Raw genomic sequence first — 27,558 nt, 5'->3', positions numbered from 1 at the left:
GGTGTCCAGCACGTACATGTGTATAGTGAATAGTTTTTGGTCAACAATTTGTATGAACAAATCTAAGACAACCCGAGCAGCTTCAATTTGGACCTTTTCAATTTTAAGCAATTTTTCCAATCATTTGCTAATTTCCATTTCTTGGGATAAAGGCCAAACTATAGAGAATAGCTGAGTATCCAACGTTTGTATTTTTTGGTTAATTCTAAGAAGTGCTTTTTTTAGCCTATCACACTACTGTATAGCGCTTTAAATTCGCGGGGTCAAATTTCGCTGTGCACCCAAATCTCATGTGCATGTGTCTTGTATTTTGAGTGTCATCATGTTAGGGTTAAGCCTCGGAAAACAGGTAAACCGTTTGAAAGCACTGATCCCGATCGCGAGCCTTCACATCCGCCAGTGACTTCACTCGAAAGAAACTCAAATGTGTATGTTCCTTTGTAGGAGTAAACTGTAATCAATTAATCACCTACTGTGTACACCTAAATAGGTTGTGGCCACTTATATGTAAGTGTTGTTTTTACATGGACTGTCCAGTTGTCCGGTGATAACCTGATTTGAGTTCATTTAAGCTTGCATAACATGTTGTGAAAAGGTCCGTAAAAGTGGTTAACGTTTTCGATAATTTCGCTGGTGTTAAGTATTCGCGGATATATAATTAGTCGAAGCGCGAATATAGCGAAATTAAAACCCCCGCGAAATATAACCGCTATACAGTTTTGCGTTATCTACGGTTTATCATGATTACGAATTTAAACATACGAAGAAGGGGTACACTCATCATACTATTTAAATACCCATGGACTATTATTTGCTCAACCCTTTATATAACTCTGATTGTGATATTAGTAAACATTTGTTGAATCCGCTGCTTGATGTCATAATTTTACTTACCGGTCCATTACGATTTTGGTTAAACGGAGTTCGAAATGTATTTTTTTCGCCTATTTATACTCTCTCTCTCTCTCTCTCTCTCTCTCTCTCTCTCTCTCTCTCAGCTAGCTATATATTTGGTGAACAAAAGTCAACGTCCGTATTACATACGAAGAAAACAAATACATATAAACTCAAACCCATCGCCCACTATTTAGCACAATGTGAAACAAAACTCAATCGAAACTGATCTGACAGACGGAGAACACTCCTATATTCCCGAACTTTTCATTGTTATATAACTAAGAGAGACTACTAACACGAAGATATGTACATCGGTATTTATTAAATAGAGCACAAACATACACAGTATGTATATAACAAGAATTGTTCAGATTCGTTTGGTCATTTCAACATTCCTCTTCATTTTTATTTCAGCCGTCATCAGCGTCACATATGAATTGTATGGCCCGACTGCATATTCCCGTAAGGGGCTATTGTCATATTTATCACCATTGCCTGTAACTTTGGTCATGGCACAGAAACAGACTTGGTTGCTTGTACGAAGTAACAAGAAATGCAGCCTTACTGGAATCGCACCCCTGGGGCCACGCTGCTTAGGGTCAGTTGGCCGGGTTCGTTTGGGTCACGGCGAGGCAGACTGACCAATTGCCCCCCGCGACGCTTCCCCGCAAATGGCGTGCGTAACGGTTCCTCTGACGTAGGGTCTCTGCCAGTCAGTACCAGATCGTATACTTGCTCAAACTCCCTGTAATATCACATGTGTGCATGGAATCAAAATTCTCCTTAAACTCCAGGTAAATACAATTAACATCAGCAATCGTGGGTGGGTAGTATACATATTTATTTGACTCTGCACACTTACATTGGGTTTAGTCATAAACAGTCTACAATCAAAAGTAAGCTCCTCCGCAAATGTATTACCAACAGAAAAAGAAATTGTATCTTAATTACCTGATTTATATAGCAAATGCTACAAAGCTCTTCAATATTTGGTATAGTATTCTTTAAAAAGGTTTTTTTTGTATACTCACTTCAACAATAATGTCCTATGGCGTAACACCTTGCAAATTTTTCTCAGCTCTGTAACCTGTGTACGGTTGAATTCTTCTCCACAATTCTAATAATACAATACATAAATTGTACTTATATCGCTAAAGAAAAACATAATGAATCAGTAAAATAAACAAAATATACCACAACCTCAACATGCCGAGAACAAATATACCACAACGTCAACATACCGAGAACAAATATACCACATCGTCAACATGCCGAGGATAAATATACCACAACGTCAACATGCCGAGAACAAATATACCACAACGTCAACAAACAGAGAAAAAATATACCACAACGTGAACATGCCGAGTGCAAATATATCACAACGTCAACATACCGAGAAAAATATACCACAAGTCAACATACCAAGAATAAATATACCACACCGTCAACATGCCGAGAACAAATATACCACAACGTCAACATACCAAGGATAAATATACCACACCGTCAACATACCGAGAAAAAATATACCACAACGTCAACATACCGAGGATAAATATACCACAACGTCAACATGCCGAGAACAAATATACCACACCGTCAACATACCGAGAACAAATATACCACAACGTGAACATGCCGAGTACAAATATATCACAACGTCAACATGCCGAGAACAAATATACCACAACGTCAACATACCGAGGATAAATATACCACAACGTCAACAAACCTAGGATAAATATACCACACCGTCAACATGCCGAGAACAAATAGACCACACCGTCAACATACCGAGGATAAATATACCACACCGTCAACATACCGAGGATAAATATTCCACACGGTCAACATACCGAGAACAAATATACCACAACGTCAACATACAAGGATAATATATTTTACAATGTCAACACACGAGAACAATACACGACACAAAGACAACACATGAGGACACATATATATAACAGAATGAACACTCGAGGACGGACCGGAAATGGTAGTCGATACAAAAGACAATCAGAGGAACCGATGGGATAACAAATCACCACGAGATAACCAGGTAAGAAATGTTTCGCAGCATAATTCAATATAGACTGTTTTTGTTTTGTTTTTGTTTTTGATTTTGATTTACTGTTTTCTGATTTCCTTCCCTTCTCACAACAGTAATACAAGTTATCGAAAACAAGCTGAAAGAAACAGTACCAAGGCAAATAAGCCAATCTATATGTAGTAGACACCAATATTTAAGGTCTTACTTAAAGAAATTATAAACAGGTATTTAAAAGCTTTTCACATTTTCATTTGGGTACACAGAGTCATATAGTTTGTGCATGGTTTCATTGAAATAAAAATTATTTCTATCAATACAAAATTTACGTTCGATAGACGAAAACAATTTTACGTGCGCTGTTTATGCATATATTTATATCTATTATGCAGATGTTTGATCTCATTAATAATCTAATATCAAATGAAAAGTCATTAACGCTGTCAGTATTAGTTGATCTTACCCGTATTATTTCTATAATATCGTATGTGCTGTAGGCCTCCTCTCTCTCCTTCTCCAGATCTGGAAACACCGTTTTGATATCAAGTCTCTCCTTTATCAGAAATCTACATATTGCTGATAACACTCGTGTCAGCTGATCCAAGGTTCTCGCTCTACGAGATGGAGGACGCTTGATAGAAATAATCAATCCACGTCTTGCGTTCAAATTTTCTATCAATTGCATAAGGTCGGAGTTCACGTCTGTTCCCTGTTGAAATATGAATATTAACACACACACTCACACACATGTTTTGTATCATATGTATTATATATACATGTGTATGTTTATAGGGTTAGAAACCGCATTTGTTTGATCTGAAAATTATACCTTGGTTACAATAGAAATACAAATATAAAATAAATTGTTTAATCAAAACTTGTAAGCACTCCATTTTATTGTTTTATAATGACTGGATGAACGTTATTGTGTACACCTACATCCAATTCAAGGTAACTGAGCTTTTTCTTGAACCTTGAGGTCAACGGTTTGAGTATTCTGAAAGCTCCATCAGCAGACAGGTGATTGTGCGATAACTGAAAGGTCAACACAAACAATGGTTGTAATACCACAATTACCCTAATAAAATAGTGTACAAGTTAAACATAGTAATGGTTGTAATACAACAATTACCCTGATCAAATATTGTACAAGTTAAACATAACAATAGCTGTAATACCACAATTACCCTGATCAAATATTGTACAAGTTAAAAATAGAAATGGCCGTAATACCACAACTACCCTGATCACATTTTGTACAAGTGAAACATAACAATGGCAGTAATACCACAATTACCCTGATCAAATATTGTATAATTTAAGCATAACAATGGCTGTAATACAACACTTACACTGATCAAATATTGTACAAGTTAAACATAACAATGGCTGTAATACCACAATTACTCTGATCAACTATTGTACAAGTGAAACATAACAATGGCTGTAATACCACAATTACCCTGATCAACTATTGTACAAGTGAAACATAACAATGGCTGTAATACCACAATTACTCTGATCAACTATTGTACAAGTGAAACATAACAATGACAGTAATACCACAATTACCCTGATCAAATATTGTATAATTTAACATAACAATGGCTGTAATCCCACAATTACCCTGATCAAATATTGTACAAGTTAAGCATATCAATGGCTGTAATACAACACTTACACTGATCAAATATTGTACAAGTTAGACATAACAATGACTGTAATACCACAATTACCCTGATCAAATATTGCACGAGTAAAACATAAAAAAACTACATTTGTTTTGTATCAAAAATACCTTATATGTGCTTGAGAACAAACAAATGCTGGAGGTTTGTGTGCTTGCTACACGTATGTTAAGATAGGTATAGCCGGACTGGGATAGAAGTACATTTACAGTAATAGAGGTTAAATATAGATAGGTTATGCCTTACACGATCACCAGATGACAAATCAAAGGCCACTCTGTAACCGATCCTAAATGGGGTTACGGAAGTAATATAGAGGGCACTAAGACTATCGCTGGTCTTTGATCATGCAATTCAATACCACTACCTGTCTAACTGGATATATTGTCTTGGGATTTCATCGGCCTGAACATGAGACCTGGTTTCTTATTTTGCAATCGATGTTAACATTTGTTTTGTTTGTTAACGTCCTATGGTATTGTACATTTCTAACGATCCTATACGGACACAACTCAGTAGACAGACGATATAAAAACAGGTAAGTTAATTTTTAGGCAGCTTACAAGAAACACTCATTGGTGGATATACCGACATAGGAAACAGTCAGTTTAAAAATATCAAATAAGCATATACGTTTGTTTGTATAATTGTGTATTACTTTATCTTTCCATGTAAATTGTGTATACTCCAAACTGATGGATCTTATCAAAGGGAAGACGTTTCCTCATACTATACCTTAAGTGACACGAGAGACCGGTGGTAGGGCAGTACCCTACTTATAGATTCCACAGCGTCATCTGTGATCCGATTTGCACTCAGGTCTACGGTAGTCAGAGCCTCGTTTCCACGTAGACCTTCCATTATATGCTGGCAACCAGTATTGCCCAATCCATTCATAGACAGAATCAACGTCTTCAGCGTGGAGTTTACCTGTGAAGTAAAAATAACTAAGACTAATAACTATTCATATGGTTAATAGATGAGGCAGAAAAATACGTTCGAGGGTGGAGTAAGCACTTGGCTAGATATATACTGTAGAGCTTAGTGCTTGTGGAATGGTAAAAGTATGGATGGCATAATATTTAGAGTTACTCCGGTTGATTAACATAAGGGTATCGCCAGAGTTTGGCAAAGATACATTTAGAGTCCTCCAATTGAAATTGTAATAGGTCTAGATACCTTATTTTTTTACTACAGTTTGGAAATAAGTTCCCTTGTGGACCAAGATAAAAATACGACGTCTTGATGTGAACGGGAACCAGGGTACCCGGAGAAAACCCAAGTTGTCGGGTAGATGACTAAATGACTTCCTAATTCTTAGTGAAAGTTGGGTGCGTTATCTATTGCATCATACGTCTACCCATCACTCTAGATGCCATAAGAATTCTGTCTTTTGAGTTTGTATCGACTGGAGTACTCAAACATCTGTCCAAATAATTACAAAAAAATGTCTTTGTGGGTTTTAGGTATGATGTACTGCCAATCTGATTAAAATCATATGTTACATGGCTTCGTTAACTTCGTACTACGCCTGAACATCTGAGTGTGCCGCGGCCAGGGTCACGTTCAGGTGACCTTTATATTTATAAATATTCATTAAATTTTGACCAATCAGAGACCCTCTTTCAAAAGGGCGCTCGGAGTTGTAACAAATATGGCGGACATTGATGAGAATGATGCGACAGTTCTGAAGTTATTTGAGATTGATCGTCTGAAACACGAACAGAAAAAGTTATTCGAAACTTTATTAAAGAAGAAAGACTGTGTGGTGTGTCGCCTACGCAAATATTACCCAATGGGTACGTTTTCCTTGCCGTCGTAGAAACGTCAGTTCCAGCGCCATATTTGTTTTGGAAAGCCAATCTGTTCGATACCCCTCGCTATTTATCTATCAACCATGATATTCCGATTCGCTGGCAAACTTTTGTCAGCGCGCCTCTAATTGGTTCATCTAAAGGTCACTTGAACGTGACCCTGAGCGCGGCGCATTCAGATGTTCAGGCGGAGCCATGTAACAGATGATTTTAATCAGGTTGGATGCACTGCATAACGAACAACGATACTGGTTATTATGCACTTCCTTGTCAGGATTCTGTCTAGAAAATGTAAAAAGTAAATTGAATGCTCAAAATTTTGGAGATTGAATAAGTCTGGATAAAGCGTACGTTTAGAATCCCCCTGTCGTGTTTTTAATGTAGTCCATATGCTGTCGAAATCCTCTGACACTATGTTTTTATACAGAGCCCTAATTCCAAATAACAGATTCCATGTTTTCATGCATCAATGCCTGTCCATTGTATAGCCCCTAGTGTCAATTCCAGCAGGTATTGGAATACAATGGAATCTTACTGCATGTTTGTACACTATTCTAATTTAAGTCGACGTTTATTGTTTGATTTTTAAAGCCCCGATATCGTAGGGATATTCTTTTGTGAATTTGTTAAGAGTTTCAATGCCTTTATTATATTTAGTTGACGTTTGGATAACACATTATTGCTATAGAGTTCGTTGATGTCCAAATATATTAATGAATATCCCTCTAATTATAGACGTTGATATGTCATTGAGGGTCAGATATAGGGTTTATATTGACATATTTTGGAGTGGGTGAATATGGGTTTTATTATCAAGTGTGCAATATATATGTATATATTCTTGTTTTGATACCTTTATACCCGTGGCTATCTTGGCAGCTCCTGTTTTCCCAATCTTGTTCCAGCTGAGATCCAAGTATTCTAGTGTGACATTGGTCTCTGAATAAAATAAAGTTATATTCAATAAATATTTGTCGAAAAACTTAAATCAAATACAAGATTACATTGAAAACGGCCGACTTCAATTCACTTTCTTTTTAACAGTCATTAATGCAATTGTCATTAATAAAACAGAATTCGAAATTGAAAATAAATGTTACGTGATATTGAATGCTCGAATGTTGTCATTTTAGTGTCCGTTACACAAACTATGTCGAAATTCTCAAACAGTTAATACACTTAAGTTCTCCTAACATACTGGTCGCTGAAATGGTAATGACAACATTTGAAAATCGCATTTTTACTTGAAATGCATCAATCTTTATAAAATAAGACGGCGGGGTTTAAATTTATAAGCGTGCAAAGACGCACGTGATAAACAAACAAAAATCTTACCCTCGGGGTTGTGATCTCCCCATCCATATTACACATGATTGTTAAATTGTAGTGTACTACTGCAATAGCTTACCTAGGGCGCGTCCTATGGCCATAGCACCAGCATCCTCGATCTTGTTTTTGCCGAGTCGTATTTCTTTCAGGTATACATTTGTCTGCAAGATAAACTCGCATTGTTTCTGAGGTACCAAACGTAGAAGCATATTGCAAATGTGTATAACAGCTAGTACATTACCCAGCAATATTAGAAAGAAACTGCACTTGATTGTTATCAGATAGTAGAGATAATTTGTATCCCGATACACTAGTGAAGATATATAATAATAGCCTGTTGATGTTATTGTTGTGTGTAATAATACCCACCTTTCTTGTAAAGTTGTATTTTAAAAGAGTAAGAAATAATAACAAACCTCTATCACTTCAGCAAAGTTTTCACCTCCTTGTTTACCAAAACCATTACCTAAAATAAAAGTTTAAGGCGCACAGACTTAGCATCTGAACACATAGATCTTGTTATATGGTCGTTCAACACTACGAGATCTAATATCAAGTAATCTATATTTGTGTGCATTGTATAAGTTATATGTATATGGTAACGGTCATCAAACTGACTGAATCATAATACAGAGATATATCAAAGCACAATTTTGTTGTTACATGAGGAATTCGACACGTGTTGATCACTGTAATGTCATAACTAATACAATAAGGTTAAATTTAATAACGAGAAAAGATAAAAATGCATCGTAAAATCAGTATACAAGATTGATTGCCTGTCTGGTTGTAAGTTTCCTACCTGTCAGGTCGACTTTGGCGATGTGAGAGTTGTTGAGTAGAATGGTCTTTGTAATATTCGAGCCAAAACTACCCATAGGGTTGTTGGAGAGATTCTGTGTAATGCGATGAGGTTTAAATGAATAATTCTTATATACAACAATATCGTGACAAAACGTTACACTTTATCATTCTGTTCTTGTCGTTAACATTTTTCTCATTGAGATACCATTTTGTAAAGAGTAATCCAGAAGTGCATCCTGCGTGCAGAAGAAAGCATCAATTCTAATAAGCGTTACCAATAAATAAAAACTAGCGTGTCTTTTTATAAACCTATGTTTCTTATGTTATACTTGTTATGATCTCACCACTTCCATCACGTATTTATTCTTGAGCAGCATCTCAGCCAGAGCTATCATTTGTTTGGGACCAAGTCCATTGTCTTCGAGGTCTAGTTTTTTAAACGTCGAGTGGTTCTGTTAACAATAAAACAATACTATTTTAAAGGTACTGTTATTGCCGTTTCATTATTTACTGCCATGGAAGTCAGATGTAGATGGATTGTTTCTCCTTTAAGTACATGAAATAAAGTGGCGAGGTGTTGTAAGAAGGTTTTAACGTTGAAATAAAACACAATAACGAAAAGAGTCATTTGAAATATCTTGTGACATATTCTTATGACAAACACGTAGTTTTGAACCAACAAAAGCATAGTTATATTAATACTAAACCCGTTTTATTGGCGGGAGCTGTTTATTTAAAATATACTTGATTATATATTTGGATATCATCATCGAATTACGAGGGTTTAACAAATATAATTTTATACGTTTTATTTTTGTGTCCTGCATTAAGAAAATTCGTCCGCCATAAAAGCCATAAAAATACATAGATATTGTCTTCAGCGAAATTGCAAACACTTATTGAACAGAAAAGATACTAACATGAGTATGTGACAGCATTAGCCATGTTATTAATTAAAGAATGGGGTGCTTTCCTACAAAACACAACTATCAAGATGAACGTATGGGAGAAAACATCTACAGCTGAGAAAAATGGTATCTTCAGGTAATTAACTTCCCAAAGTGTTTATGTCTCATGAAGCATTGATTGGTGTACTTTAGTTAAAGGAGGATTTGTTCCTCTGATAAAATTTCCATGCAATTTAGTATAGGTAAATCAGCTTAATATTCCCCTGTGGAATGCATCTTGAAGCTTCATATTTCGTAGAATATGTCTGCCTAAAATACTTATCTTTTCAAACGGCTTTTTTGACCGGCTCTGATTGGGGCGTAGACAGTTATCAGCCTAGCAATTGGTCAGTTGTTTTATGTCTAAACCAATCAAACGACGTTGCCATGACATACCCAAACGAACCAGATAATATATACTAAGAGAGGAACCCTAATATTTCGGATACTGTTGAAATGTACACATCCCTGTTAAAAGAAAAATGTCATTAGATATTGATTACACTGACCTCCATCTCCCAGCCCATGGCCCGACTAGATATTGATTACACTGACCTCCATCTCCCAGCCCATTGCCCGACAGTCCTTTGGACTGAGGTACCGATGTCGCATGGTCAGTACGTCGTCCACAGAGTGCCGTATAAAGTACTTGTTTGGCACTGTTTTGTACTTCCGGCACAAATTCTTGTACTCGGGAAATTCACCGTCATCTTTAATCTGCTTCGTCCTCTCGTCAATTACCAGCTCAATGCCTATATAATATTTATATAAAAACATAATATATATATATAACGTTTTTACAATGTATGTTAAAATAACGTTTGCATGCAAAGATGTATGTCAGTGTTGGTAGTTATAACTATACAATTTGTTCTATTAGATGCATGTCAATAACCAGATTCATAAATATAACGTTTGTATTTCAACGACAAAAATGACAGATATATAACGTTTGTTATTTGATGTCTGTATGTAATCAGATTTATTAGTAAGACTATAATGTTTGCACGAACTTGATGTCTGTAAATCTGTAATTAATGTAACAACTAAATGTACCGTATCGACATGGTTTTAGCATAACAAAGGTCAGTACTTATGTCAATAATATGAACTAACAACGTTGCGTAAATATGTTACTTTAACACGAATCTTGCAACAGTGCATTTTAATACTAAATAAATTATTGATATTTGTAAAGAAACATTTGATAAAAAGTCAATCAATTAACGAGCTCAACAAACAAATATTGTTATGCGTTATATGTAGCCATTTTCTCTACTTAGAACTTATCTGTGGTACTAAACATGTTGGCTATATCGGTTAATGCTACGTCTATGATAACGTTTAACAAACACTCAACACATTTAAAAAAAATAAGTTCTACGAACACACAGCATTGTATAAATAGGCTAAAATGTATGTCAGTTAACTTCTATGAATACCCGTCATTGCAAATGTATGTTAAATATATCTATAGGTAACAAGTACATATACTGTACACACATATACTGTACACATATATTGTACACATATACTGTACACATATACTGTACACATATACTGTACACACATATACTGTACACATATACTGTACACACAAATACTGTACAAACATATACTGTACACACAAATACTGTACACACATATACTGTACACATATACTGTACACATATACTGTACACACAAATACTGTACACAAATATATTGTACACATCTACTGTACACACATATACTGTACACATATATTGTACACACATACTGTACACATATACTGTACACAAATATACTGTACACATATACTGTACACAGATATACTGTACACAGATATATGTCTCTTTCAATAGGCAAATCTCAATGATATCTTTATGTTATATCTGTCTGTCGTCGATATCAGTTTACATTCTATATGTGTAAATCACAATTATGCTATGTATGTTTGTCAATAATACGATCTATACTGGCGAAGTAAACTCGTTATACAATTTTCCGGCATCACATCCATAGCTGTATGTGTGAAATCCATTTTAAGCTGTGTCTAAGCATGGCTTATATGTGAACTATGCATTGTGAATGGTTGCCAATATTTCTAATTTATTCAGACTATACTGACTGATGGTGTACTGTATGATTTCCTGTCGTTCAGTCTGTTTTTAGCTGGTATCATTATAGGTATTTCAAAAAGGGACATAATTTATTTGAATCCTAAACAGTTCCAAGATTGTAATTTTATAATAAACTTCCATATCATGTGAAGTCAAAGAAAAAGACATAACAATTTTGTTAAAACAAATTTGACAGATTCTTGTAGAATTAACGTATATTATTCAATTATAGCCTTTGGCTGAGGTCGATACCTGGATTTATCGACCCGAGAAAAGATATATTAACAGAGGACGCAGTCCGAGGTCAATATATCTTTTCTCGGGTCGATAAATCCGGGTATCGACCGAAGTCAATTATTTTATTATTTTCAAAAGAGTAATGTTAGCAATCCGAAAAAAAATCACAGCAGAAATCTACGGAAGTGGGACGATGCGTTCGTTTGGAGACACGTCATAATTCTATTTTTAGAAACACCCATGTCTTCAACAAAAATCACGCGCTCCAAGTCAATTTCGGTTTTTATCGGTGGGCACGTGATGCACTCCTGTCCAATCTCTTGTCAGGAATAATATGAAAAAATGATAACCAACGTTATATTTACCCAGGTCAGTATCAAGGTCTGTATCATAGTCCTCGTCATCACTCGCTACCCAAGTCCGTTCTGCTAATCGACTCGGAGTTTCAACATCAAAATATACTTCCAAATCTTTTTTCAACTTAGACGTTCTTAAAAGTCGTTCTTTTTTCTCTTCATACACTTCATCGTCCAAAACCTTTCTGTTGGTCCACGCCGTCTTTCGAATTTCAGCTGATGTTTTTGACAAACTAGAACTTGGACTATTTCTATCACTGTTTTTTGAGTTACTGGGAAAACTCTGTTCCATGCCGTTCGATATCTTTTTCCGCATTTTTGCACTGTTCGGAAGTTTCACGTTATTGCTGTTGGAGTGTTTTCCGCTTCCAAAGCTACGTTCCGACTTTAAGTTTAGAGACGTAGGTCGGTTTATGCTCGGAAGGGAGGGCGTGATACTTGCGGATGGTGAACGGCACTGAAAGGCCCTGTCCATCTGAAAGACAACAGAAAATTCTTTAGTTATCTTATGAATAAAGACGACACCACAGTGTCTACCGACAACTCAAAATCCAAAGTTGAGATTTAAACAAGAACTGAAATCCCATAAAAAGAATAACGAATCTAATTTTGAATCTCCATAAAAAAAACTCGATACTGAACCAGATGACCCGGAAGGTGAGCGTCTCCGGCAAAACATGGGCCACCGGACATGTTGTTATTCTGTTTGTATGTAGCTATATAACTATGTATTGTCTATTTATTTTTATGGTTATAATTCGTTATTAAGTTTAATTTCCAATATCTAAATATTATCAAAATATTACACAAAAGTAAAATATAAAATATAGCAATTGTTACAATGATTTTTTTCTTATACAAGTTATCAAAGTAATTGTTTATAGCATGTCATTATTGCACAAGCAAATCATCAGTGAAATGCTTATTCCGTCTTTTCATATTGCAGAGTTATCTGCTCTTGTGAGCAGATATTGATTGTTACGTCATTTGTTTGTGTGTGTAACATCATCAACTTTTGAGGAAACGACGTAATTGTCTCACACAAACCAATGAGGTAACAATCAATACCTGCTCACAAGAGAAGAATACTCTGCAATACGCAAAGACGGAATAAAAATGGGTTTGTTTTATCAATAAATCATCAAATATTAGTATAAGCAAAATATTGTGTCAATCTTTCTACTTTCTCCTTTCAGTGAGTTTTTGTTTCCTAGGTATCTACTTCTAGTATCATATACACTTTTTGTATATGTATAACACATCACTCTGCCAATATGTTCTTTTTTTTATAGTATTTATACATTACAAGGTAAGTTGACGTATAGTCAATTACATTTCAAAGCGGTTATCCAGTCCACCTTTTATAAGCCACATCGCATGCTTTAATACAGACCTCGAGCAATATCAGGATATGAGAGGGAAGGACAAATAAACCAGCAAACTGAAAACTTACCTTAGACAATGTTTCTTTCTAATATTCAAAACTTCTCTGATTTATTATCACCCAGCTTTAGTCTGTTGTAAAACATCATCCCACTGGACAAAACTTAATATCACCGGCACAAACCTAAACACACGACAGTCCAAATACCGTATGTTTGGAGAACTCGTGGACCCGTATCGCCAATGTTTATTGTAAATGATAATCCGACCCTAATCACGACCCTATGGAAAATAAACACCAAACGGGTGTATCGACAGTGGGTAAGCTGAGATAGAGAGCTTTAATCTGTTTATACAAAGGGCACAGGCTCTAATCTGATCAATGTTATAGTATATACCCCTGTAGTATGGTGTAACTTTAAAGGGACGTGTTCCCCGTATTCAACTAATTTCTTATGAACTAACCATAAGAGTTACATACATAGTACACTATACTGGGCTTGGCACGTCAAATAGAAACACTGTATCATAGCGTCAACACCCTAGGACCACAGCGTCAACACAAAAGGGTAAAATATAAAACAATGTCAACACACAAAATATACCACAGCATCATGAACACCGTTACGAATGCACCACAGCGTCAACACAAGAGGGTAAAACATACAACAACCTCAGCATACAAAATATTACACAGCGTTAACACATAAGGGTAAAATATACCACAGCGTCAACACAAGAGGGTAAAACATACAACAACCTCAACATACAAAATATTGCACAACGTCAATACACAAGGTCAAAATATACAATGGTGCCGACACAAAAGGGCAACATTTACTACAACGTCAACACAAAAGGACAAAATACACGCCAATGACAAATCACAACGACTTAGTATATCATAGACTCAACACGCCGCTACAGGACAAACATCAACACACAAAGACAAACTATACCACACTGTCGGCAATCAAGGGCAAAACAAAAGGATACGATTGATCTCATCGTCAACATATAACGGCAAAATATACCAAAACATAATGACAGAATATAGCATAGCGTCAACCCAAAAATACAAAATATACCTAAACATAATGACAGAATATAGCATAGCGTCAACTCAAAACTACAAAATATACCAAAACATAACACTCAACGACAAATGTACTATACCAAAACATAATGACAGAATATAGCATAGCGTCAACCCAAACCTACAAAATATACCAAAACATAATGACAGAATAAAGCATAGCGTCAACCCAAAACTACAAAATATACCTAAACATAATGACAGAATATAGCATAGCGTCAACCCAAAAATACAAAATATACCTAAACATAATGACAGAATATAGCATAGCGTCAACTCAAAACTACAAAATATACCAAAACATAATGACATAATATAGCATAGCGTCAACTCAAAACTACAAAATATACCAAAACATAACACTCAACGACAAATGTACTATACCAAAACATAATGACAGAATATAGCATAGCGACAACCCAAAACTACAAAATATACCAAAACATAATGACATAATATAGCATAGCGTCAACTCAAAACTACAAAATATACCAAAACATAACACTCAACGACAAATGTACCAAAGTGTCAGAACACAAGAAAATATACCAAAACATAATGACAGAATATAGCAGAGCGTCAACTCAAAACTACAAAATATACCAAAACATAACACTCAACGACAAATGTACCAAAGTGTCAGAACACAAGAAAATATACCAAAACATAATGACAGAATATAGCCTAGCGTCAACTCAAAACTACAAAATATACCAAAACATAACACTCAACGACAAATGTACCAAAGTGTCAGAACACAAGAAAATATACCAAAACATAATGACAGAATATAGCATAGAGTCAACCCAAAACTACAAAATATACCAAAACATATTGACAGAATATAGCATAGCGTCAACCCAAAATTACAAAATATACCAAAACATAATGACAGAATATAGCAGAGCGTCAACTCAAAACTACAAAATATACCAAAACATAACACTCAACGACAAATGTACTATACCAAAACATAATGACAGAATATAGCATAGCGTGAACTCAAAACTACAAAATATACCAAAACATAATGACATAATATAGCATAGCGTCAACTCAAAACTACAAAATATACCAAAACATAACACTCAACGACAAATGTACCAAAGTGTCAGAACACAAGAACAAATTCAATATCAAGAGGAATCGCGGTGACTCCAAAAAAACAATAAATACAATATATCCACTTTATTTGCAGCATTTGAAGAGCAATCAGTTACATAATTATGCAATAAACGACTGGTTTGATTTTCCAAATGAGGATGAGTCAATCGCTAGCGGTACTGTTTATTTCCCAACTGCGTGCCATAAGGATCAGAAAGAGGAGTTATTTGTTCCACGTGGCAATATAAATTCCTACTGATTAATTCAAATATTTATTTCCTCACCTTTAGGAAGAATACCGTCTCCGATACATCATATTAGCCGTATCGGATCCAGCACTGAGCATTTCAGATGTCATTTCCATCCTTGTATCGAGGCCGGGACTTACCATTTCAGTTGGCACTTCCCTTGATCAGATGAATATTAATGATGCACCTGGTTCGATCTTGGCAAACATTAATAATTACATCCTTGTATACCACTCCCCGCTACCCAGGTTAAGCTTGTTATAAGCACATCGGTTTAAAAAAAATATAAGTACAAGTGTACCAAAGCTATCAATAAAATATAAAAATAGAAATAAACTATTGAACTGAAATATAAGCAAACGTTCAGTACTACAACGTTCGTTCAAGAATAACCACGTGATGACGCCATTATACATATATCAAAATAACTATCAAATAAAGTTTCTTGATGGACGTCGAACTTATGATGCCAATTATTGCCGTATCAATTTAGAAATATGATTAAAAAGCCAGTATCATGATCCTGATTGATAAAACTGTTCTTTATCTAATAATTGATTGATCTTCAGTCGTAATTGTTCAATTAGTTCTACTAAATATATAAATCAAATTTGTCACTAAGGGAGAAATACTCATGTATTGAATCTGTGTCTTTAACACATCCGTGTTTGATGTTATGGCTCGACTATGTAAACTGGACATGCTATACTCATTGTATATTTTTAAATTTAAAACAATGGCTGTACGATTGATTTACAGCGTTACCGAGTAAATGGCTGTTTGTGGCAGTCCGAGAGACAATCGAAGTCCACTCCCGGTCACACCAAAATATTTATTTTATACCACGGGTAGTTTTCGATATCCGATGTTAATTGTTTTAACTATGATATTGCATTATCATACTTATCCATTTAAATAATTTATAAACCCAGGCCTAATTGGGCGTAAGGAATGAGTATGACATGCGCAGTACTAAATTAAAAACATAATTGTCGGTATACTTCTCTGGTTTTTCAAAAGTTTTGATCAATTGCACGGTTCATATGTAACAAAAATACATGTAAATAAATTATTCGGCCTATCAAATACGAAAAGAATCTTGCACTGAAGATGTTCTGGAAAATTACTTGAAAATGTATTGGTGTCGATGGGGGGAAAAGTAAGTTAACATTTCACTGCACAAAATGACCATTCATCTAGGATTCGTTTGGATTATATCTGGCTAACAGAATGATAATTACCATCTAAAACGTTCCAAAATATATGTAAAAATCGTAATGGGTAGGTGTTCCCACTAAACTAGTTGTAGCGTTACAATTTTCTGTGTTTTTGATGCAACAGAAGTTTTTGTCAACTAGCGTTTTAAATCAAGTCTAAAACACCACTTGCGTGAGCTCTGCAACTTCAATTGAAGGCGTTTAGGGTATAAATAGTCACTAAAAATATATTCACTTTAAGAGATAAAAGACATTCAGATTCTCCAATAAAACAGCATTACACTACTTAACACTATCTTATAACAAAACAATAAGTTTAAATATGACATCCACCGAAGGTTTAAACGTTAGTGGTTAAAGTGACTAAAAACAATTTGTTTCAACAGGTAGAGGAAAGTATTAGTGAATTAGTTTACAGGCAGGTGGCTAAATCTAGAACTACTCTCATGCAGACGGTATGTAGGAAAACATTCGTGTACAAGTAGGGTCCACAATGACGGTATGTAATAAAGCATTCACTTTTGGTGAATAGGTGCAGGAGAGGGGCTAGGTCTACAACTAACACTGACGGTATACAAAGCATTCGAGAGTATTGCACAAGTAAGGTCCGCCTAGAAGACATTCATGATAGCATTCACTTTGATGATTGTGTGCATGATATGGAGGAAGGTCTAGTAAAACTTTCCCTATCAAGTAGGTATACCGAAAAGCGATGATGATTGTGTAAACGGGTAGAGATAGAAGTTCTAGAACAAATTGTCCTGCTCAGACTATGTAAGGAAAATATTTCTAAATGATCGTAATGGGGATGGTTGTTTATTGTGTCTGTTAATTACCTCAACAGCAAATACATTGTTTCTGTATTTGTCCATGAAGGTTAACTAAATATTTCTTTATAAGCGAATGCCAAGTTGACTTACCCGATGTGTTATGTTATAACCCTGTGTACATTAGGTTTACTATCATCGGAAAATTCACCAATTGATCTGAAGGATGCAACACGGGTAAGTTACGTAGAGTTTGTCCCAGGAAGTCAGGCAAGTATATAAATATTCCAGATAAGGAACATGCAGGACCCGCCAAGATAAGACTTGACATGTTTACTCTTTATTGGCAATTTCGCCGCCTAACATCCATCACTGCGTCAATACTATCAAACAGCACATTCGTAACGTATTGCCCTTCCTGGTAATATGTGCGATTTAAAATTTGTGTTCGTGTTGCATAGATAATACATCACAGTCTTACAATAGAAGCATCCGACAGGCTTGTCCTTCACAACGCCCTCGTAATCACAACCGATGTACATGCATCCGTCCACGGAATGTTTCCTTGCACTCCAGGACACACTTTGGGGATTGTTTATGACAACACTAACCTTTATATATAAAGGGTCTGGAAATGTCACGCAAAAAATATCTCGCCGACAAAAACTGCAAAGTCGTTAACCTTTGCTGAGTGCTACAATGAAAAAAATGATATGGTTTAAGATCTTTGTACTTCTGCTGCAAGAAGACTTTGTTTTTGGGAAACCGTTGGAGGTAAAGTATTTGATGAGTTAGACTTTTGTTAGTTTTTGTATTTTGTCTATTTTTATATAAAACTTAGGAATTCGAGAGAAAATACTGCCTACAGACAAACTAGCTTTTTCAGCGATAGGGTATAACCCGGGGACGCGCTCACTAGTTCAGCGTCTAGTTCAGCAAGGCCGAACGTGGTCAGATGTTGGACAAAAAACGGGACTCTCATATAAGTCCCTATTTAAAGTATAAAACATATATTTACACTGTTGTCTATCTTTTGTAGTAGATCATTCTCTTTATTTGTATTACATTTAGGATATTAAGCGGCTAAATATTATCTCTTTCAGACAAGAAACCTGATGCAAACAACTCGTTGAATGGAATATTCGAACAAATTTACTCCTTAAATAAAGTAACAAATAATCCAAATGTCTCCTAAAGGAATGTATTGATCCATTTTCAAATAAAGTGTGCCGTGTTTAACGTTGATTTTCATATATAATACTGGACTTGCGTATGCAATAGGGTACATTTACAGTATTGTATTACTTACAGCAATATTCTGATGCATCACAAGAACAATCACTTCTCCATTCAAAACACTCTCCAAAGAATGTGTCTGAGCCAAACCGACCCTCGGAGGAGTGGGGTGTCGAGGGTGCTTTCGAGTCCGACATACAACTGACCCCACTTCAGGCCAGAGTCCTAAATGCAGACATTGTGCTTACCGAGTCTGGACAATTTCGCAGTAAGCGAAAGGCATTGTCCAACGCCGAGTCCCTTTGGCCCTCTGGAGTAATTCCGTATCAGTTCGAACAAAATTTCCGTGAGTAAATATTGAACATATATCAAATTGCATTCGCTTCATTTCATACTTAATATCTATTGACGTGTTTAAAGAATACATTTGTTAAATCGATGATGACCCCAAAATTGTTGTTATATTTGCCAAATGCATTGCGACACAAGATCCTGATATCCATGCAATCTCAATATGTTGTTACCCATATCATGACAATAGGAGGTCCTGGAATTTCCGTGACCTCGCGATCTATATATCATTGTCGACCATATCATGGTAACACGAGGTCCCGAGATCTTTACAGAACGCAGTCTCAATAACTACATAACCTTTATGTCATTGTCGTTATCAGCATGGCAACACGAGGTCCTGGAGGCCCTTAAACACTGGGAGAAGGAAACTTGTATTACGTTCCGAGATGTTTCGACCAGTGTTCAGTCCGAGCTTGGACATACAAGCATTGTACAATTTGCACATGGACCAGGGTAAGCAGAGCGAATATGTTGAGTCCTGGTTTAATTATACAGTCAAATACATTAGGTATCTTAGTATGTATACGAAACATAGCTAATTATCCACTGTCATTAGATTGAATGTTAATTATTTCATGTCATTAAAACGAATGTTAAATGGTTTGAAAATCAATTGGCTACTTTGGCGAATGTCCAATGAATGACGATCTACAATGTCTAAATCAATAGAATCATAAATCATATACTGTATACCGTGATATTTTCGCCGAAGTTTCACTTTCGCCTTTTCCGCCCTCCCAAATAAGGGCAATTTATGATGACAGAAAAAAATAGTACACAGCATACATTATATAGTAATTACATGTGGAGGGCGAAATTAACACTAGGCGAACATGGATTTTATCGACAGGCCGAATTTTGGACTGAGCGAAAGTTTCCCTGTATACATTATTCATATAGGTTATGCTATGATGCTGAAGGGTTTTGATTGCTTGATTCAGTCCAATATGTACAACAAACAAGTAAAAACTTAACGGAGAAAAGATGTCTCCATAATATGTGTATCATGTTTGTTCTTAAAACAATGAGTGCGATGAGAGTATTGTAATACTTAATATTTTGTTTACATGTGCAGATGCTCGTCCACCATCGGTAGAAGTAGTGACGGGGGGATACAAGAAACATTCCTCGGCGATTCGTGTAACTCGGTAAGCTGTTAGAACGTATGTATGGTCAGGAGAAGGTCAACATCAACCTGTGATAAATGTCAGGCACAAGAACTAGACTTATACATTTTATGAATTAAGTGATAATTTGTAACGGATACTGCGCCACGGAACTAAGATAACACAATAACCTAAATCATTTGCACTTAATCTATTTAACCCTTCCTATAAAAAAGGTGGTTGTAGTTCAGCAATGCAAATTGTTCACTACCAAGAACTATCTTGTGTAGCTCTATCTATTTTAGCACAATCAAAAGACCAGGGGCGTTAAGGGTCATTTCCGGCGTCATCGGGGATTTAGACTTAGTTATTATATTCTTAACCTGGCATAAATAACTACCCAAATATGAAATTTCAAACTAATTCGACATCTAGTTTAGGACATATGGCATTACAAAGAGAGACATAAACCCGCATTTTCAAAATAAAATGCATGAATATTTTACTGTTGTGAACTTATTGGTTCAAAAGTAGCCATTTTAAAGGAAATTAGCTAAACACTCTTCAACTTTTGAAAGCCTCCGCATGCACCGAACACATAAATATTTGACATGCTTATTCGTAGAAAGTGATTTTTGTTTGTCACATGCGGAGGCTTTCGTTTCTGCATGCTAGCTGTCGAAAAACACCATCTTTTGGCTACTTCTGCATAGCACGCAGTTGCTTTACGTGTAGGCATCTACATGTACCCATGCGCATTGGAAAACATGTGCACCAAGAAAGATAGCCCTAATTAACCAATATGTTATTTAACAAAATTGGTATATAAATTCAAGTTGAAATTTTCAATTTTGAATTGATTTACACAGCTACGATATAAACAACTGGAAAAACTTCAGTAAGCGCGATTATAAATTAAAAGCACAATAATAAAAGCGAAAATAAACGCTAAAATGATTTTTTTGCTAAAATAAGTACACTAAATGTCTTACATTTATTTTAAAATGTTTACTATTTACAGGTTGGTTCTGCAGAGCACGAAATAGGACATGTGATAGGGTTTTTTCACGAGCAGTCTCGCCCAGACCGAGACGAACACGTGCATATTCACAGAGACAATGTTGCGAGAGGAAGATTGATGGAATTCCGGAAGTACGATACTAATCGTATTCGAACCGACGAACCTTACGACATTGGGTCTGTAATGCACTACGGGCCTACAGTGAGTAGACTACGGAAAGACCAAAGTCTTGGTTGTATAAACCTTCTGTTGAAGTCATTATTCCACAAACGAAATGTAATATATGTTTCTAGAAATGTTCCCTCAAATAAATCATTAACAAGTTACAGACTGATAATGAAGTGAAAGCTGTAAAACAGACTGTAATATCACTACACTTTGAATTTGGTATATCAGTGGTTTAGCAAGGACGGGAAAGCTCACACTATCGACCCAAGGGACACGAGAATGATGCCATGGATGGGACAGAGGAAGGAACTCAGCTTTATGGACGTCAAAACGGCCAATAAACTCTACAACTGTGGCAGTAAGTGACCTATAACACTACCAAATACAACTATATTACTGGACAAAATCTATACCCTTCACATTTACACTAGTATATACCCTTCGTGGCGCTTCTAGATTCATTAATACCTGCCCGATAGAAAAGGGGAAGGGGGTTGTAATGTTTATTTTGGGAGAAAACAACAAAAATATACTAAATCCAGGTGAATGTAATAAAATTAGTTCAAAGCGATGATACGACGGCTAAAAGAACGGGCGATAGTTCTCTTCTGTGGTGACTGTCCGACCCTGCTGGCCGCAAACTTGGGAAATAAAATAAAATAGTTTAAACTTTGAAATACAAAAACCAAAAGGGGTACAAACAAATGTTCAAGTATAATCTCGAGATTGATTAAACGGCATCATCAATCTCGAGATTCTCCAATAACATTAATGTAAGTAAAGACGGAGTGACGTCACGCCATCTGTCGTCATTTTACATTTTTAAATGAGTTGATGAAAATGAGCATTATACTTTTAATAGATATATCTATCTATAATGTATACTATATTTTTTTATAAAGAGGGGATTATCATTTTTACTAAATGATATTTTATAATGTTAAGCATGAAAAAACCCTATTTAAACTAAAAAGAGTGTAACTGAATGGCATACCGAATGTAATACTGTTCTTCGTATGTCAAAGCTATCATTTGTCATTGTAACTCCTTACATTAAATGTTCATGTGTTGTCATGCATTACAGGTAAATGTTCCCCTGGCCTGATGTGTGAAAACGGTGGATACGTTGGGCCGCAATGCACGTGCGTGTGTCCCAAACAACTGACCGGACGGACTTGTTCCCAAACAGTTCACGAAAACATGGGTAACTAATTAATTTAATTACATTTTTTTCACATTAAATATCTACTTAGGTTATTCATCCTGGCGTGTATATTTTGATATTTGCTCAATTGTCATAGTTATACTTGTTGGTAATCGATAAAATCCTTGTACTGTATTACTGACTTTATATCGAACGGACAATTTAAGACTGTGGTGGAGTTTTGGATGAGCCCACTGGTACGATTACCTCCCCTGGCTACCCAGACAAGTACAGTAACAAGGCCGCGTGTAACTGGATGATCCAGGTAAGTACTCATACACAACCAGTAACTTAAATAGTGACTAGACACGCCCACCTGCACGCCGCCGTTTTAAAGACACCTCCACGCTCGGTATCTATCAGACAATTCTAATCACGTCCACACTACCAGTAGTTGTAGACAATTTTAGACACTTCAGCATTACCGGTAGCTGAAGACAATACCTATATATAGTTCTAGACAGGACCACATTATCGAAAGCTGTGGGCTCTTTTATTGAAGACAGAAGATATCAAGCCATCATCATATATAGCAATCCCTTTACAGTTGCTCTGCATCTTCCACTGCAATGCATAGATATTACAACCGCATTGTGAGTTAACCACCATTGGATCAGATTGCTACTGTTATGATACCACCAATATGATTTTACTACCCTGACGTTGCTTCACAACAGAACTTCACAAACTGACGTAAGGATCATCAAATAATGCATTACCACTTTTTCTTTAAAGTGTGTAGGTGTCTTTTCTCATCAGGCACTTATTATTAAGTTTTTTAGCAATGCGTGTTACACTTGTATATGGAAAAAACGCTCTTTTTACTTAACTTCCATTGTTATAGACAACAAACACTACAATACCGGCCTTTAACAAAACTGAACAATGTATTTTTCCCTAATGCTTTTTCTCTCTCAGATACTGAAATATTGCATCAACTGAATCTATCTATGGGAATGGTGAAAAAAGCACGTTAAACGACTATCATCACAGCACCAAAGGAAACAAATAAAACGAAAGAATCCCATAAATGAATGCCAATATGACTCGATGAACGATTAAAACATGAAAATAAACCATACATAAAATTTGGATTCCATACATGTACGGTGTCACCACAACTTGTAGCATTGACATTCTACGTATTTTTCCCACAGGCCGGACAAGGAAAGGCTATCACATTGGTATTTCGTGCGTTTTCCGTGGAGAAGGGTAGCGAATGTGAATATGACAGTCTGGAGGTGAAAGTCTATGGACCCGGTCTAGCTGGACCAAAGTATGTTGATCGCTGTCCGTAAAACGTTCCTTTTATAGACGGTATAATTAGTCAACTTTCCGTCCTTTCTGTTTTGATCAATACAACATATCTCCTTTTAAGTATTGCTTTTCTTATTATTTGAATAATAATGTTTTTGCTGGGGTTGATGTTATTGTTGTTGGTATTAATGATAATATTGTTGTTTGTGTTAATTACATTGTTATTGGTGTTAATGTTATTGTTGTTAGTGTTAATGTTATTGTTGTTAATGTTATTGTTGTTGGTGTTAATGTTATTGGTGTTAATGTTATTGGTGTTAATGTTATTGTTGTTGGTGTTAATGTTGTTGGTGGTAATAATATTGTTGTTTGTGTTAATTATATTGTTATTGGTGTTAATGTTATTGTTGTTAGTGTTAATGTTGTTGGTGGTAATAATATTGTTGTTTGTGTTAATTCTATTGTTATTGGTGTTAATGTTGTTGGTGTTAATTATATTGTTGTTGGTGTTAATTATATTGTTATTGGTGTTAATGTTATTGGTGTTAGTGTTAATGTTGTTGGTGGTAATAATATTGTTGTTTGTGTTAATTATATTGTTATTGGTGTTAATGTTATTGGTGTTAATGTTATTGTTGTTGGTGTTAATGTTATTGGTGTTAATGTTATTGGTGTTAATGCTATTGTTGTTAATGTTATTGTTGTTGGTGTTAATGTTATTGGTGTTAATGTTATTGTTGTTAATGTTATTGTTGTTGGTGTTAATGTTATTGGTGTTAATGTTATTGGTGTTAGTGTTAATGTTATTGGTGTTAATGTTATTGGTGTTAATGTTATTGTTGTTGGTGTTAATGTTATTGGTGTTAATGTTATTGGTGTTAATGTTATTGTTGTTGGTGTTAATGTTGTTGGTGTTAATGTTGTTGGTGTTAATGTTATTGTTGTTGGTGTTAATGTTGTTGGTGTTAATGTTGTTAATGTTAATGATATTGTTGTTGGTGTTAATGTTGTTTACAAATTTAAAAAGAAAACTGGATTCAAGAAAAGCTACGATACGGTAGCCATGTTCCTCGTTCAACTCCAATAATTTATTTTAGTTTTCAAGTAGAGAAAGACTTCAATAGCCTACGTTTATTGTCTATGTAGATATAGTATGGTGATTGGCGTGATTTGTAGATTGTGTGGAGAACACCAACAGCCGGAACCGATCGTCTATCAGGGATCCAACCTTGTAATCCGGTTTACATCTGACGAAAGCTACAATGTGTCTGGTTTTAGTATTGATTATCATATACAATAAACTAAATGGTTGTTTGATGATTGAACATGTACTATATATCTTCATGCATATGTTGTACATGAATGTACATAACCCAGTAACCTCAACTACAACATGTAAACATTACCAACTACAATTACATAGTCCAAGTAATCAAATCTGGAACATTTCGGAAAGAATGAAAAGAAAGAAATTCAGAGAGGAGCTTGTCTCAGTAAATGTAATAAAGTTATCATCAAGTTAACACGTGTGTCTGTGGTTATTTTGATCATTAAGGAACATATCTTAATGATCCAGAAACTTGTTAAAAATTTCGTTGTAAAGTATTTTGGAGCATATTTTGTGAAACACAATAAAAAAGCCAAGATAAGATAAACTGGGGTTGAAATCGTAAAAATGACTGATTTCTAGTTGACAACATTTTCTTCAGTTAGGTGGACAGATATTAAAGCAGACTGCTGATGTTCCTTTGGAAGGGAACTGTGTCCTTTACCTGGCCAACTGGTTCATGTTCCATTTGAGGCTGAATTTGTTGCAGAGCTCATCGGGAATAGTAACTTGTACATTACCAAATCCTTCAATTTTAATTTACTGTTTCGACAATGTACTGTCTTTACATTGACTACGTTTATACTTGTCGTATAATATTATGTAAATACCCTCCTTAAACGTGAAATCAAGGATGCTACACGCTCCTCTTCATCAGCCACTTCAACCTCTACTTTCATGACCAACAGGAACGGTTTATTATTAATCTGTCCGAAAAGTTTGACGATTTCGATTATACGATGTCAACTTTCCTCTTCTTGACAGCAACACCCTTTATTCCCAAATTTACATGCCGCATTTGATTCGGTAGTCAAGAGCTTGCTCCTAATATCATAACTTCCGTGAAGAAGATGTCGACTGCTGGCGGCAAACTTACAACAGAGTGCTTCGAGGGATGGAGGTAGATGCAGACTTTGGGCAAATTTGATCGTCGCCATCATGACCTTATACGGATATACTATATTACCTGCTATGATAATGTCGGATTTTTGTCACATCCTCAATGTTGTATGAAGTCTCAATGCTACTTTACATGTAGGTCATCAGGAATAGTTTTTCGAAGAGTCAGTTTGAGTCGACAATCGGTAGCCGCATTTAGTCTAACCATCATCATCTTTCATGCTGTTTATGTGACTCATTCAATTAACTCATTCACCCCTGAAGACGCATTTGAACTCTTCCAATTCAAGGGTTGGAATAGTTCATTATAAAATGTCAGGGGTGAATGAGTTAACAGATATACACAGTGAATCAAGGTAAACAAAACTACCAACCCTTAGACTCGAAAGAAGCGGTCCTTTACCGCAGGAAAGAATCGTACGCCTCTGGTAACGTTAACCTTACTGCTCGTCGGGATGAGAACTTGGAAGAGATATAGCTCTGAAAATCTTCGGGAACTCTTCTTTAGTAGGAAAAAAATATTTTTACTGTGTATATAACAAATAAAACAAAATATAAGGTAAAAAGAGACTATTTATTGAAAATTTGTTTTACACAACAAATACGCAACCTTACAATAGCGTGGAAACTTTAGACAAAATAGTCAACAATACAGTACGTCTTGCTTATAAAATATACAATAATCAGGTTTCCATTACAGTGAACAAGTACATGTATGCTGTTGGTGCTGAACAATAAATTAACGGTGTACAGTTAATATAGCAACATCAATATAGGCCAATGCTTGTCTCTGGAGTATGTATAGCTAGGTAAGTCGAACAATATATCAATTGGACCTTTCTGATTAAATAATTGTTGACATGACCAATGAAATGTATTAAATGTTAAAGTGACTGTTTAATGAAAAAAATACTGGGCAAAACACGAGTGTTAGCCATAGAAA

General features: G+C 35.5%; 2 protein-coding genes across 2 annotated transcripts; one reads left to right on the top strand and one right to left on the bottom strand.

Moving 5' to 3' along the window:
• Nucleotides 1–1,088: 1,088 nt before the first annotated feature.
• Nucleotides 1,089–14,202, bottom strand: LOC110446602 (leucine-rich repeat-containing protein 74B-like). Its single transcript, XM_021491825.1, has 13 exons — nt 13,681–14,202; nt 12,237–12,702; nt 10,088–10,284; nt 8,930–9,037; nt 8,584–8,677; nt 8,198–8,247; nt 7,861–7,942; nt 7,306–7,391; nt 5,374–5,568; nt 3,890–3,985; nt 3,414–3,659; nt 1,929–2,014; nt 1,089–1,642 (listed from the first exon to the last, which is right to left on the bottom strand). The coding sequence occupies exons 2-13, from the start codon at nt 12,700–12,702 to the stop codon at nt 1,459–1,461; spliced, it is 1,890 nt and encodes a 629-aa protein (XP_021347500.1). The 5' UTR covers nt 13,681–14,202; the 3' UTR covers nt 1,089–1,458.
• LOC110446603 (protein SpAN-like) lies at nt 2,599–25,901 on the top strand. The gene is made up of 10 exons (XM_021491826.1): nt 2,599–2,962; nt 19,354–19,624; nt 19,953–20,085; nt 20,708–20,780; nt 21,760–21,960; nt 22,156–22,285; nt 23,012–23,131; nt 23,299–23,396; nt 24,289–24,407; nt 25,565–25,901. Exons 1-10 carry the CDS (start codon nt 2,897–2,899, stop codon nt 25,686–25,688), a joined length of 1,335 nt encoding a protein of 444 aa, XP_021347501.1. The 5' UTR covers nt 2,599–2,896; the 3' UTR covers nt 25,689–25,901.
• Nucleotides 25,902–27,558: the final 1,657 nt, after the last annotated feature.

The sequence above is a fragment of the Mizuhopecten yessoensis genome, unplaced genomic scaffold, assembly GCF_002113885.1.
Source record: "Mizuhopecten yessoensis strain PY_sf001 unplaced genomic scaffold, ASM211388v2 scaffold2871, whole genome shotgun sequence".
Classification (NCBI taxonomy): Eukaryota; Metazoa; Mollusca; class Bivalvia; order Pectinida; family Pectinidae; genus Mizuhopecten; species Mizuhopecten yessoensis.
This window is presented reverse-complemented; position numbering and strand designations above follow the sequence as displayed.

Excerpts from the sequence above, each read along its gene's own strand:
- LOC110446603 (XM_021491826.1), top strand. The coding sequence starts at position 2,897 with ATGGTAGTCGATACAAAAGACAATCAGAGGAACCGATGGGATAACAAA. Across the intron at positions 20,781-21,759 it reads TCGGCGATTCGTGTAACTCG|GTTGGTTCTGCAGAGCACGA; the intron begins GTAAGCTGTTAG and ends TACTATTTACAG. Across the intron at positions 23,132-23,298 it reads AACAGTTCACGAAAACATGG|ACTGTGGTGGAGTTTTGGAT; the intron begins GTAACTAATTAA and ends GGACAATTTAAG.
- LOC110446602 (XM_021491825.1), bottom strand. The coding sequence starts at position 12,702 with ATGGACAGGGCCTTTCAGTGCCGTTCACCATCCGCAAGTATCACGCCC. Across the intron at positions 8,248-8,583 it reads CGCCAAAGTCGACCTGACAG|GTAATGGTTTTGGTAAACAA; the intron begins GTAGGAAACTTA and ends CTTTTATTTTAG. Across the intron at positions 3,660-3,889 it reads TCAGTTACCTTGAATTGGAT|GGAACAGACGTGAACTCCGA; the intron begins GTAGGTGTACAC and ends ATATTTCAACAG.